The sequence below is a fragment of the Camelus ferus genome, chromosome 18 (assembly GCF_009834535.1).
Source record: "Camelus ferus isolate YT-003-E chromosome 18, BCGSAC_Cfer_1.0, whole genome shotgun sequence".
NCBI lineage: Eukaryota > Metazoa > Chordata > Mammalia > Artiodactyla > Camelidae > Camelus > Camelus ferus.
The window spans coordinates 18,903,903-18,916,705 of record NC_045713.1 but is presented as its reverse complement, the minus strand read 5'-3'; the positions used below and the strand labels follow the sequence as shown (position 1 = coordinate 18,916,705).

General features: G+C 45.2%; 1 protein-coding gene across 2 annotated transcripts; it reads left to right on the top strand.

Annotated features, from left to right (window-relative positions):
- Nucleotides 1-34: 34 nt before the first annotated feature.
- Nucleotides 35-12,796, top strand: KCTD13 (potassium channel tetramerization domain containing 13). 2 transcript variants are annotated; one of them, XM_014556587.2, is made up of 6 exons: nucleotides 35-475; nucleotides 1,824-1,993; nucleotides 9,112-9,201; nucleotides 9,291-9,343; nucleotides 10,021-10,216; nucleotides 10,523-11,237. In XM_014556587.2, the coding sequence occupies exons 1-6, from the start codon at nucleotides 232-234 to the stop codon at nucleotides 10,586-10,588; spliced, it is 819 nt and encodes a 272-aa protein (XP_014412073.1). In that variant the 5' UTR covers nucleotides 35-231; the 3' UTR covers nucleotides 10,589-11,237. The 2 variants fall into 2 exon arrangements, with proteins under 2 accessions (XP_014412073.1, XP_006181588.1); XM_006181526.3 differs by lacking the exon at nucleotides 10,523-11,237 and adding an exon at nucleotides 12,000-12,796 and having other exon boundaries at nucleotides 36-475.
- Nucleotides 12,797-12,803: the final 7 nt, after the last annotated feature.

Here is a 12,803-nt window from a genome sequence, read left to right as displayed (position 1 = left end):
CCCGTCCCCACGTGATTGGGGGCGGGACCTAGAAGCGCCTGCGCAGCTGCTCACCCGGCTTCCGGGCGATGCTGGCGGGATGGGTCTGCGAGCCAGTGTCGTTGAGTAGCGGCGGCATAGGGGCGTGCGAGCCCAGAGACCCAGCCCGGGGGCTCAGGTCCCCGGGTTCTTTGGGACAGGCCGGAGGGCGCGGAGAGAACCTAGGATTACCGCCCGCCGCAACCACTGGGCATGTCCGCCGAAGCTTCGGGCCCGGCGGCGGCCGAGGCCCCGTCCCTGGAAGTCCCTATGCCCTCGGGTCTCGAGCCTGGCTCTGCCGCCCACTGTCTCAAGCCACTGACCCCGAACAGCAAGTACGTGAAGTTGAACGTGGGCGGCTCGCTGCACTACACCACGCTGCGCACCCTCACTGGACAAGACACTATGCTCAAGGCCATGTTCAGCGGCCGCGCGGAGGTGCTCACTGACGCCGGAGGTACGCGAGCCGCTCTTGCTTACTGCCCTGCGTCCTCCAGATCCACATCTCCCTTTCCCCTAGTCTTTCATCGCGCAGTCTCCTCATGCCCCTTCTCTCCTGTCATCTGGTCAACTCATCCTCAGCTCCTCCAGCCGCCACATCCCATCTCATCTCCCCTTTCTCATTCACGATCTCCCTCCTCCCCGGCCCCCGTCCCCCAGTCTTTACCCCCAGCGGTAGTAACCAGCATTCATGGAAAACCCACCCCCTCAACTACACTGCCAGGCGCTGTGGTAAGTGATTCAACATGTCAGCTCAGAATTTTCATGACTACTCCCCACTGATTCTCCCACCCTTCATCCCTCAGCTCAAAAGACTTGGGAACCAGCCCTGCTGCCAACAGCACGTTTCGAGGCAACCTTCACCAATGTCTTAAAACTGCCCAGCCTTTTGTTCCTCTCTACCTCAGCACTGTTAACAACCGTCCCAGAGAGCTGGAGGATCTTGTCTGTCTCTGTTCCCTTAACATAGGTCCCTGTACAGCCTAGGAACCCATCTGTAAATACAGACTGTAGAAGAAGGGGGCTGCTTTTGGTTTGCCAGGGTCGCCAGAGTGGAGAATGAACAGATCTCTTTGGCAGGCGAACCTTACCTTCTCGAAGCTTTACATTCAGGTCTGGGCCCCATTGCCCAAGTGGAACCTTAAAGTTTGGTAGGGGGTGGGGAGGGGGATTCAGAGACAATTAACAAGGATTGTGAGAGCAGGAAAATAAAAATTGGGGAGGTAGAACTCAGTCTTCAAATATCTGAAGGTGACGAATTTATTTATTCACTAAGTGTAAAATGCCAGTTAGTGCTGGAGATTGTTTGGTAAACGAATCTGCTAAATTAGTCTTATGGAGTTTTCTTTTTTTGTAGGGGCAGGGAGAGAACAATAAACAAGTAAACATACCAGAACACAAACAAAACATGTAACTCTAGATAGTAATAAGTTCTATGGAGAATATAAAGGTTAAAATGGTGGTAAACTGGAGATTGGAGTAGACATTTTAATTAAATAGGATGGTCAGAATTAAGAGGTTAGAGGTTTATTGATAAGGTATCTGTAGGAATTTTCTCACGGTGAGAACCTTTTCAGTGTAGAACAGACTTGGGAGGGAATTAATTCTCTGGCTGGATGTGTTAAAAAGAGGCCTATGGGAGAACTCACTAGAGATTTTTTTAAAGGAATTTTCTTGAATATGGTAGAGGCTTGAGACAGATCAGTTTTCAGACTTGTAGCTTTGGAATCCTTTTTTCATAAAAATTAGTAGCTCTAAGGCCCTCAGCAAAGCCATCCTTCCTCCTGCCTCTCCCCACCCTCCAGGTTGGGTGCTGATTGACCGGAGCGGCCGCCACTTTGGTACAATCCTCAACTACCTGCGAGACGGGTCCGTGCCACTGCCTGAGAGTACCAGAGAACTGGGGGAGCTACTGGGTGAAGCACGCTACTACCTGGTACAGGGACTGATTGAGGACTGCCAGCTGGCACTGCAGGTGAGGGTCCCTCCCCCACCTCCTGAGTCCCACCCCTATGCCCGTGTCCCTGGGAGACCTGCCCAAGCAGTTAGCTATTAAGACATTAAAATAAATAAATAAATAAAAGGAAATATGGGGCACTGCCTGGAGGACTTGCCTCTGGCCTGGCTCTAACTAGCCATGACAGCAGAAACTTTGGGGGTACTGTCCTCTGCATTCTGCTGCCCCAGGCAGGGCCCCCCTCACCACCTCATGCCAAGACTACTGCAGTGGTTAAATGACTGCTCTCTCTGCTTCTTGCTGCTTCTACCCAGCCGATCCAGCTGTTACACTACCACCGAATAATTGTCCAGTTTATTCTCTCCTTTGCTCAGAAATTCCAAATAGCTCCCTTGTCCCACTATGAAAAAAAAAATCTAAATTTAAATTGGAACATAGTGATCTCCATGATCTGGTCCAACCCTGGGAGGCAGCATTCCACCCCTCCCAGGGCGTTAATAATTTTTTTTCTAGTAATGAAATATAGAAGCAGACACTCATAATAAAACAGGGTTGGGGGTTCCAGAGCCCCACCTGCTGGGCTTCTCTTCTGGGGATCTCTTAAGACTGTGAGGAGAAGAGCTTGGAAAGCACAGCCAGGACATAGGGGTTAAGTGCCGCCTCCACCACAGCTGACTGAGTGACCTTGAGTGAGTCAATTCCTACCTCGGGCATTCTGTTCTCATGTTCCAAAAGATAGTGAAATGAGAAAAATGTGTACAGTGTAGTGAGTTTCACATAAAGCCTTTTATTCTGTTCCATTTTTACAATGTTCAAAGTGTCCTTTTATGATACAATATTAATAGGAGATTATAAGAGTTTCCTTTTAGATGCCCTTTATATATTAAAAAGTGGCAACTATGAACAACTTTCTATTGTCTTGGAGAATACTTACTGATTCTTGAAATCCAAAAGCACAGAATTCCTTTGAGCCATATCCATGTTTTTCAAACTTCTTGACTGCGTCTCATAGAAAAAAAAATGCATTTTATACTCACATATAAATAATTGAAATAAGAGTTTTGTTAAATGAAACTTTTAGTGAAATACCCACTGATATATTCTATTTTCTTTTTTTCTTTCCAATGCTATTTGGGACCCATTAAATTTATTTCATGACCCATTAATGGGTTACCACTAGCAGTCTGAAAAACATTAAACTAGATTATTTTGGAAGTGCATTGCTGCTCTATATGGCTCTACATTTATCTAATGTTATCTCATACCCACCGTGTGTTAGGATCGGTTCTGTTATCTTCCTGTATCCCTGTTTGACATAAAAAGAAACACGAGGGAAGCTGGGGATGCATCCAAGTTCAAAGAGCTGATAAGCAGCAAAGCTTAGTCAACCCCAGTTTATCGGACTCCCAAGCACAGTACTTTTTCTTCTGTGCTTCAACTGCCTCCTTTCCAAGTTTCCCTGAGACCATTCCCATCCCCACCCAACTCAGCTAGAATATGTTTGTTTGTTTGAAGGTTTTTGTTTTTAAGATTCAGGTACAGAGAAGTAAATTTATCATACTTCTTAGTGGGTGGTACTTAATCATCTTGGTCTATGCAGATCTTTTCTCTTTTTATTTTTTCCTTCATTCTCAATCCCCTGCCTGTTTCCCTTTTCCCCTTAGATACCCCTCTAGTCCTAATGTTTTGATACATATGCTTGGATTATGTTTGTACCCTTGAAAAGCTAAAGCATTCTTTTGTAAACATATGCATTTTAAATTTCCATAAATGACCTTGTGCTATGGGTTGTGTGTTCTATTTCTTAATTCAACATGTTTTCCAAGATTTGTTCATGTTGCTGTGTGTACATTTAGTTCTTTGCTTCTAACTGCTGCACGGGAATCTATGGTGTGCAATCACCATATTTTATTTATACATTCCCCTGAGGTTGGAGACCTAGATTGCCTCCCGCTTCCTGCCCCCACAGATGGTGCCACTGTAGCATCTTTGTACATGTCCCCTTGTGGGTCCTGGGCCAGGGTTTCTCATGATTGTAGCTGGGAGTGGAATTGCTTGGCCACAGGACACATACAAAGGAATTTCAGCAAGTGTTATCAGATTACTCTCCCAAATGGCTGTAGCACCTTATATGCTTGATGAGCAGTGCATTAGGAATTCCATTTCTGCATATCCTCAACAACACATGGCATCATCCAGCATTCTCATTTTGCCGATCTGATTGGTACAGAGTGATCTCATTTTAATTTGCTAATTACTAATGAGATTTAGTATCTCTTCATATACTCACTAGCTTTTTTGGTTTCTCCTTCTGTGAATTGCCTATTCATATTCTTTACCAAATTTTCTACTGAGTTTCCTGTCTTTTTCTTGTTGCTTTGTAGGAGATTCTTGCATCTTTTAGTTGAGTTCCTTGGGAGAATTAAGCCCTATTACCCTAAAGCATGTGTATTTTCTAATAAATTAACTTTTCTCCTAAGTATCTAGCATGGCACTGTTTACTTGTCATTCTCAGAAGAGTTGAGAAAATTGTTACTCTAATTATTTGCTGGGTTTTGATATTCAGTGAGGAACCCCATTGAGAAAGTCTGTATCAGGTAATAGTTTCTAGTCAATTTTAGATGTTGCCAGTATTTTATTAGAAAGTCACCTGTGTGTGGCATCTGTTGTTGAATAGAAATTGTTGTTTTTTTAAAATTATAAATAACTTTTTATTATTTTTAAAGCAGTACATAACTGTTGTAGAATTTTAGAAAACAGATAATCAAAAAAATAAAAGCACCAAATATTTTTCCAGGTCTTTTCCTGGGTGGGTGGGTGGGTGGGTGGATGGGTGTGTGTGTGTGTTTGTGTGTATTTTCTAAAATATGATTATGCTGTATGTGCTGTTTTGTAATTTGCTTTTTTGTTGTTTGTTAATAATTGCCATCTTTCCATGTCAATGAAATTTTATTTAATATCGAGGGCATATACAAATTTCTCCATTTGTTCCAGAAATGTCTTTTATAGCTGGTTCATCTAAACCAGGACCCAATTTAGATCCTTGCATTATATCTGGTTACTATGTTCTTTAAGTCTCTTCCAGCCCCAAACAGTCCCCTTTTTCTCATAATACTGACTTGTTAAAGAGAACACCAGTTGTCCTGCCCAGTGCCCTACTTTCCAAATTTACCTGATTTTGTTTGTTACCCTACCCTATCCTGAGTTTTCTGTAAACTAGATGGTAGATTTAAAGGCTTGTTATTAAACACTTTGGTTAGAATACATTTTAAGTAAATGGTGTATATTTCATGTTGTGTTATATCGAAACCCAGAATATTGTTAACATGACCTATCATTAGTGATACTCGGAAATTGGTCCCTGGATTCAGGTGATGATGATTTGACCTCTCCATTGTAGTTACATTTCCTTGTTGCCAACTATAAAGTAATTTAAGTACTTTATGAATGGCAGCTACCAATCAACCGCACATCAATTGTTGATTCTCACCTGAATCAGTAATTTCATTAGGGTAGTAGAATAATTATGTTACGTTCCTTCAACATTATTACATGGGATAGTTGTAAAGTCATGCTTTTCATTGTCAACTGGAGCGATTCTTGATTTTAATATAATCAGATTTGACTCTTTTTTGTTTGCCTCATGGTATATCTTCTTGGGATCTTGTTTAAGAAGTTTTTCTCTATTCTGTGTTTTTTATTAGTTTTTTAGTTTTATCTTTTAACCTAAATGGAATTCACTGTTGTAAATGTGAATTGTGAAGGGATTTAACTGTCTTTTGTTCTACATAGAGTGAGCTAGTTTTTTCAGTGCCGTCTACTGAACAGTCTTTGGTAGCCAGCATCCAAGAAGGCCACCAGCAATTCTTACCTCTTGCTTATTCAGGCTGTTTAGTCACCTCCCACACTGAATAGGGCTGACCTATGTAACAGTAGGAGATGCAGAAATGATAGTGTGACTTCTAAAACTAGGTCATAAAAGACATGGCAATTTCTGCCTCTCTTGGATCATTCACTCTGGGGAAGCCAGCTGCCATGTGAGGATACTCAAACAGCCCTAGGGGGAGGTCCACTTGGTAAGGAAATGAAGCCTCCTGCCAATGGCCAGCACAGACTCCCAGCCAAATGGGTGAACAATCCCAGAAGTGGATCCTCTAGATCCAGTCAAGTCTTCAGATAACTACAGCCCTGATCAACGTCTGGACTCCAACTTCATGAGGGACCCTGGTCCTAGGGCCAGGACCACCTAACTAGCCAATCTCAAGTTCCTGACCCACAAAAACTGTGTGAGATAATAAATATTTATTGTTGTTTTAAGCTGCTAAGTTTGTAGTAATTTGGTACCCAGTAACAGATAACAGATTTTGGTATCTGGAGTGGGGTTCTGCCATAATGAAAACCTAAAATGTGGGAGCGGCATTAGAACTGGGCAGTGGGCAGAAGCTGGAAGGACTTTGAGAAGAATGTTAATAAAAGCCTAAAGAGCTTTAAAGAGAGTATTCACCGAAATCTGATGACCCTGGAGGAGGCTGCAGTGTGGAACATGTTTACTGGAAAGTGGTGGGAAAGGGATCCTTGTTATGTAGTGGCAGAAGTAACAACTCTGTCTCCTACAGTCGTGCAGAAAGTAGAAAATATACCTGATGAACTGGGTGATCCAGCTAAAGAAGTTTCCAGACAGCGTTGAAGGTACCACCAGATTTCCTACTGCTTACAGTAAAATAGAAGAGGAGAGGGTAAACTAAAGGCACAAAAAATTGAACAAAAAAGAGCCAGGAATTTTGGGGCTTGAAAATTTCCAGCTTTTCAATAACAACTGGTGTTAAAATTAACAAATGGCTTCCAGGCAGTGATCAAATACAGGGCATTCTCAGTAAAACATGGTCTAAAGATGAAGCTGAGGATGTGGTTATAAAATCCTTTGTTAAGACCTCAGAAATATCCAGGAAGATGCCTCAGAGAACCATTCACTCAAATAATAGCACTTATAAAAAGCTTAAGGCTGTTGTCAGGCAGCAGCCTCAGCATAAGCCCAAAGTAGAGGAGCTTATCTCACAAAGATGTATGGGTGTGGCTTTTGTCTAATGAACTGAACCCCAGAACTTGCAAGACACCCATTAAGTTTTTAAGAGAATTATATTAGCAGAAACACTACCAACTTAGACTGGAAGGGACAGAGACAGTGCAAGAGGAGAAACCTTTGGACCGTCAAAGTTCTACAGGCAGAAAGCAGGCCAAGGAAACTATGGAGCCGCAAACATGGACTCTCTCTTTCATGGAAAAGGAAGGATGACTCAGGTCAGAGCCAAGAGCCATAGAGAATCATTCCTGGACAGGAGTAGACATCAGAGAGCTCCCAACATTTGTCCAACTGGATTACAGATTTTCCATGAAGCAGTGATCTCTGCGCCTCCCCAGCCGCCAACCTTTTGAACAAGAGTCATTATCCAAATGCCTGTTCCACCATTGCATATTGAATGTGTGAAAGAGGTAACTTGTCTCTTTAGTTCAAGGTCTTCAGATCCAGAGGAAATGTACTTAAGGAGCTATAGTTAAGAAACTACTCCCAAGGAGTGTCATTCCCACCTGGACCTGATTCAGATGACCAGATTCTGTACTTCAGTACTGTAATGGGATGAGACTTTGGGGGATCTTGGGAAGGGGTGAGTGTGCTGTGCATATGGGATGGATTTGAATCAGTGGGGGCCAGAAGGTGGACTGTCGAGCTAGCCTCCAAGGCAGTCCCCAATGATTCTAATTCCCTAGTACTTATTCCCTTGTGTTGTTCGCTCCCACACTGAATAGGGCTAACAAAAGACATTGAGGCCTTCACCTTGCTCTCTCAGATTATTTGCTCTAGAGAAGCCAGCTGCTGTATTATAAGGACACTCAAGCAATCCCTATAGAGAGGTCCAGATGACAGGGATCAGATGTTTCCTGCCAATAGCCAGCATGAATTCGCCAGCCATATAAATAAGCTTTCTCAGAAACAAATTCTCCAGACCTAGACATGCCTCCCAATTACTACAGCCCCAGCTGACTTGGCTATAACCTTGTGAGAGACCCCATGCCAAAAACACTCAGCTAAGCCACTCCTGAATTCATGACCCACAGAAATGGATAATAAGCACTTGTCGTTGGTTTAAGCTGATCAGTTTTGGGACAGTTTGTTACACAGTGATAACTAATACACACTTGCCCCACTGATCTGTGATGTTCTCTTTATAAATATTAGTTCTCAGGTATACACCAGTCTGTTTCCAAGTTCTCTATTGTGTTTCATTGTTTTTGTTTGTTTGTACTACACTGTTTTCATTATTATGGCTTTGTAGGATATTTTAATATCTGGTAGGGTCAGTCTCTCCTCTTGCTTGACTCTTTAAAAACTGATCTGAGTAATAGATTTATTCTTCCATATTAATTTTAGAAAAAGCCTTAGGAGCGTCTCAAAAAAAAATCTTCTGGAATTTGTACTAGAATTGCACATCTAGTTTTTAGGTTGAGAGAGGTGAGAGGAGTTTTGGCATGATGATTCTAGAAGACAGAGAAGAGAAAAGAGACCTGTGTGTCTGGTTCTGATTCTCCCTCCAACCTCCCACCCAGCCCAGTTCATTTATTCAGCAGATACTTTCTGAGCATCTACTGTATACTAGGTACTTACTCCCTAAGTGGGAAAGATCATGAGCAAATATACCCCAAAATGAGAAAATGTGAGGAACTGAGTGCTGTGAAGAAAGTGAACTGATAATGTGAAAAGGAAGAAGTAGGCTGCTTTAGCCGGGGAGCTTAGGGAGGAGGACCAGCACCCTCTTAGGGACACTGCTTGAGTTGTGATCTGAATGGTATGAAGGGGCCAGCCATGCAGACAACTAGTGGGGACCATTCCTGGCAGTGGGAGCAGCAAAAGCCGGCAGCACCAGCTGGATTTGTGAAAGAACAGGTGGGGCTGAAACCTAGCAGGCAAGGGAGAATAGCAGAGATGAGATCAGAGAGTTTGCATCCTGTAAGAGCCTAGTGGACCGCTAAGGAGTCTGGATTTTTTTCCCCAAAGGCAACAGGAAGCTTTTGAAGACTTTTAATTAGGGGAGTGAGTGACCTTTGGTTGTGCTGTTAATCACCTTCCGCTTCTTCTCCAGCAAAAAAGGGAGAACCTGTCCCCGCTGTGCCTCATCCCCACGGTGACATCTCCCCGGGAGGAGCAGCAGCTCCTGGCCAGCACCTCCAAGGTGAGGCCCCTAAGCCCTGTAGGGTGGAGGCTGGGGGCCTGTCCTTGCAGCCTGACCCCCACCCTTCTCCATCCTTTCTCCCCCAACAGCCCGTGGTGAAGCTCCTGCACAACCGCAGTAACAACAAGTACTCCTACACCAGGTGAACACCTCGGGGGTGGGGAGGTGCACTGGGTGGAATCCTGGGCTCAAGCGTAGCCCTGCTCCTGGCCCAAGGGGAGGGTTATGGCCACATAGAGGGATGAAAAGAATCCTGCCTGGATGCAAATTCCAGCTCTGCCACTTACCCACTGGGTCTTTTGGACAGGTCATTTTCACTTCTGAGCTTCAGTTTTATCATCAGTAACCTGGGGTCCAGATGAGGATTAGATGACAATGACTATTATTTCTCAAGTGCTTGTTTTATAACAGGCATGGCTCTAAGTGCTTTATGTATATTTAATCACATAATCCTCGCAGTCGTTTGAAGTAGGTTTTGTTATGGTTTCCATTTTACAGATGAGGTAATTGAGGCACCAAGAAGTGAAGAAACTTGGTTAGTGCCACTCAGTTAAAAAGTGGTGGAGCTAGGATGCCAGGTGAGGCAGCTTGGCTCCAGAGCCTGCATGAGTAGCCACTCTGCTGTGCTGGGGTTTTCTCAGCAAACGCTGCTTCCTTTCTGAGGACTGCTCAGCCTGGCCCCAGGGGCGGAGGAAGCTCCCTGCTGGGCATCAAACTCCTAGGCAGGACTAGCATGCTGGGAATCTGGGCTCCTATGCTGGGGGGAACAGAGGGAGGGCAGACAGTTGTGCTAAGGCCTCCTGGCCCTCTGGTCCTCAGCACCTCAGATGACAACCTACTTAAGAACATCGAGCTGTTTGACAAACTGGCCCTGCGCTTCCATGGGCGGCTGCTTTTCCTCAAGGATGTACTGGGGGACGAGATCTGCTGCTGGTCTTTCTACGGGCAGGGTCGCAAAATCGCCGAGGTGTGCTGCACCTCCATTGTCTATGCCACGGAGAAGAAGCAGACCAAGGTCAGAAAGGGTCCAGGGCCTGGTCAGGGAGGGCTGTGATGGTGGGCAGGACCAGCACCCTGGACAAAGGCAGCTCCACAGATCAGGCAGGGGAAGTTCATCACCAAGAGTCAACGGCTGGAGTTCCAGGTTCTGGGGTCTTAGCTCTGTAACCTTGGGCAAGTCATCTTCTGTGGGTCTCCACTTCTCTAACCTGTTAAAGGAGGGTATTGGATGAGAGTGGAATTCTTAATCTAGGCCAGTTGGGTTTCAAGGCTGTCTTGAAAGGGTATGTGATTTGGGGCATGTGTGTATTTTTCTGTTTAGAAGGACTACAGAATCTCAGAAGAGTCCATGGCCCAAAATAGGTTCTTGAAACCTCCGGACCTTTGAACACACTCAGGTTGTAGGTCCTGAGTCATTAATTTGGCAATCATCAGCAGATACTTCCTGAGCACTGCAAGAGGTTTGCCGTCAAGGTGAATGAAATGCAAGCCCTGTCATGACATCTGGCCCCTGATGATCTTATCAGCTTGGTCCCTTCTGACCTTGACGTGAAGGATGTGCCTCATATACACCATATACACCAGAGATCTTGGAAGTCTCTAAGCACCTAGTGCTGTTCCACACCTTTGTTTCCTCTTCTTGGAATTATTTTTCCTCATTCCTGACTGCTTAATGAACTTGTGCTTAGTCTTTAAGACCTAAGCCAAGCATCACTTTCTTTGGGACACCTTTGGTCATGAACTTTCAACCCAACAACCCCAGACAAAGTTGGTCATACCCTCTTCTCACCTAAGCACAGTGTTGATTTATAAGTCTGCTCTGGATAGGGGAATGTTTACTTCAGCAGTAAGGAGTTACCTTCTTGAGAGCAGGGCTGTATCTTTTCCCCCAATCTCTCTAGCACTAGCCAGGCCTTTATCACATAGCAGAAGCTAGGAAACATTTATTGAATGTATGCGTGAATGAATAACCCAGCCTCCAAGTAGCTTCCTCTGTGACTGGGAAGACAGGAAGATAAACCAATCATGAGACTGAAGCTTGTTAAGAGTTTTGTTGTTTATATTCCTCTGAGCCACACCAGGGGAACCCCCAGTCACCTCTTCATTTCGTCCCTTTCCACTCTCCTTCACTCTGCCTCGTTGCATTGGCCTCACTGCTGATCCTCAAATGCACTAAGCGTGTTCCTGCCCCAGAGCCTTTACGCTTGCTGTTGTCTCTTCCCAGACTGCTGTTTCTCATTATCCACCTGGTTCCTCCCCTCCCTTCCTGTAGCTGTTGGTCGAATGTCACCACCTCAGTGAGGCCTTCTCTGAGCTCCCTCTTCAAAGTTGTGACGTTCCTGACCGTAGCCATCCCTAACCCCTTTTCCTGCTATATTTTTTCCATAACATTTATCATTATCTGACAGTTTATGTTTTATTACATGTATGACTGGGTCCTCCCCCTGGAATGTAAATTTCCTGCGGACAGGAAATTTGTTCACTTCTGTATTCCCAGTGCCTAGAACAACACCTGATACAGTGCAGTCACTCAGTAAACATTTGTGAAATGAAAAAATATATCAAGAGACTTGGAAGCAAAGGAAAGAAAACAGATAACTCTGCCTGACCTCAGAGCTGGACCTTGAAGTACAAGTGTGACTTTGCTGAGGAAAGAAGTTGCAAAGAGGACAGTCCAGGCTAAAGGAACCTGTGACTGCTGAGGCTAGGACGTGTGCTGGTGCAGGGGCAGCCTGGGGAGGGGATGGTTGTGTAGCCGGGCCAGAGGGAGGGAGCTGGGGGTTGCTGGCCTTTTGCAGGTGGAATTCCCAGAGGCCCGGATCTTTGAGGAGACCCTGAACATCCTGATCTACGAGACCCCCCGGGGCCCAGACCCAGCTCTCCTGGAGGCCACAGGGGGTGCAGCTGGAGGTGGCGGGGCAGGCCGAGGGGAGGATGAGGAGAACCGAGAACACCGAGTCCGCAGGATCCATGTCCGGCGCCACATCACCCACGATGAGCGTCCTCATGGCCAACAGATTGTCTTCAAGGACTGAGCTTTGACCTTTCTCCCTGTTTTCCTCCAGCCACTGGGACCCAGTCCCTCTTTCTTTTCCTCCCCTTCCCAGACCTTTGCCCCGGCTTTGCTGGCCAAGTCGTGGGTCTTCCTTCTGTCCCTTGGTTGCATGGTACAGTTCGCTTTGGCCCTTTTCCATCCATTCCCACTTCATTGCTAACCATGTGGTACATTCCAGTCCTCCCCTCAGAGGCTTTCCGAAAGCCCACAGTCATTTCCTTATCCCAGTCCTTGTCTTGCTCTCTTCCCTCACCAGCTAGTTTAGAAGGATTTAGATTTCCCTTTCTCTCTCTCTTTTTTTCTTTAGCACATTGTACATGCCAAAGTGTCAAGCCAGCCCTTAGCAACACCCACCACATTCTGAGCCATCTCTTCACTGTTGTGCAGGGTAGTTTGCCTCCCTCCTCCTCCTTCACTACCCTCCCTACCTCCCTAACTTGTACTGAGCTGGCCTGGGCCTGCACCAGCTCAGCATCTTCTCAGTCTGTTTCATATTATTTATTATTTTAATTTTCTATTAAATTATTGGAATAAAGTTGAGTTGAGG

Coding starts and splice junctions, on each gene's coding strand:
- KCTD13 (XM_006181526.3), top strand. CDS start 232: ATGTCCGCCGAAGCTTCGGGCCCGGCGGCGGCCGAGGCCCCGTCCCTG. Junction 476..1,823: donor GGTGCTCACTGACGCCGGAG/GTACGCGAGCCG, acceptor CCCACCCTCCAG/GTTGGGTGCTGATTGACCGG. Junction 9,202..9,290: donor TCCTGGCCAGCACCTCCAAG/GTGAGGCCCCTA, acceptor CTCCCCCAACAG/CCCGTGGTGAAGCTCCTGCA.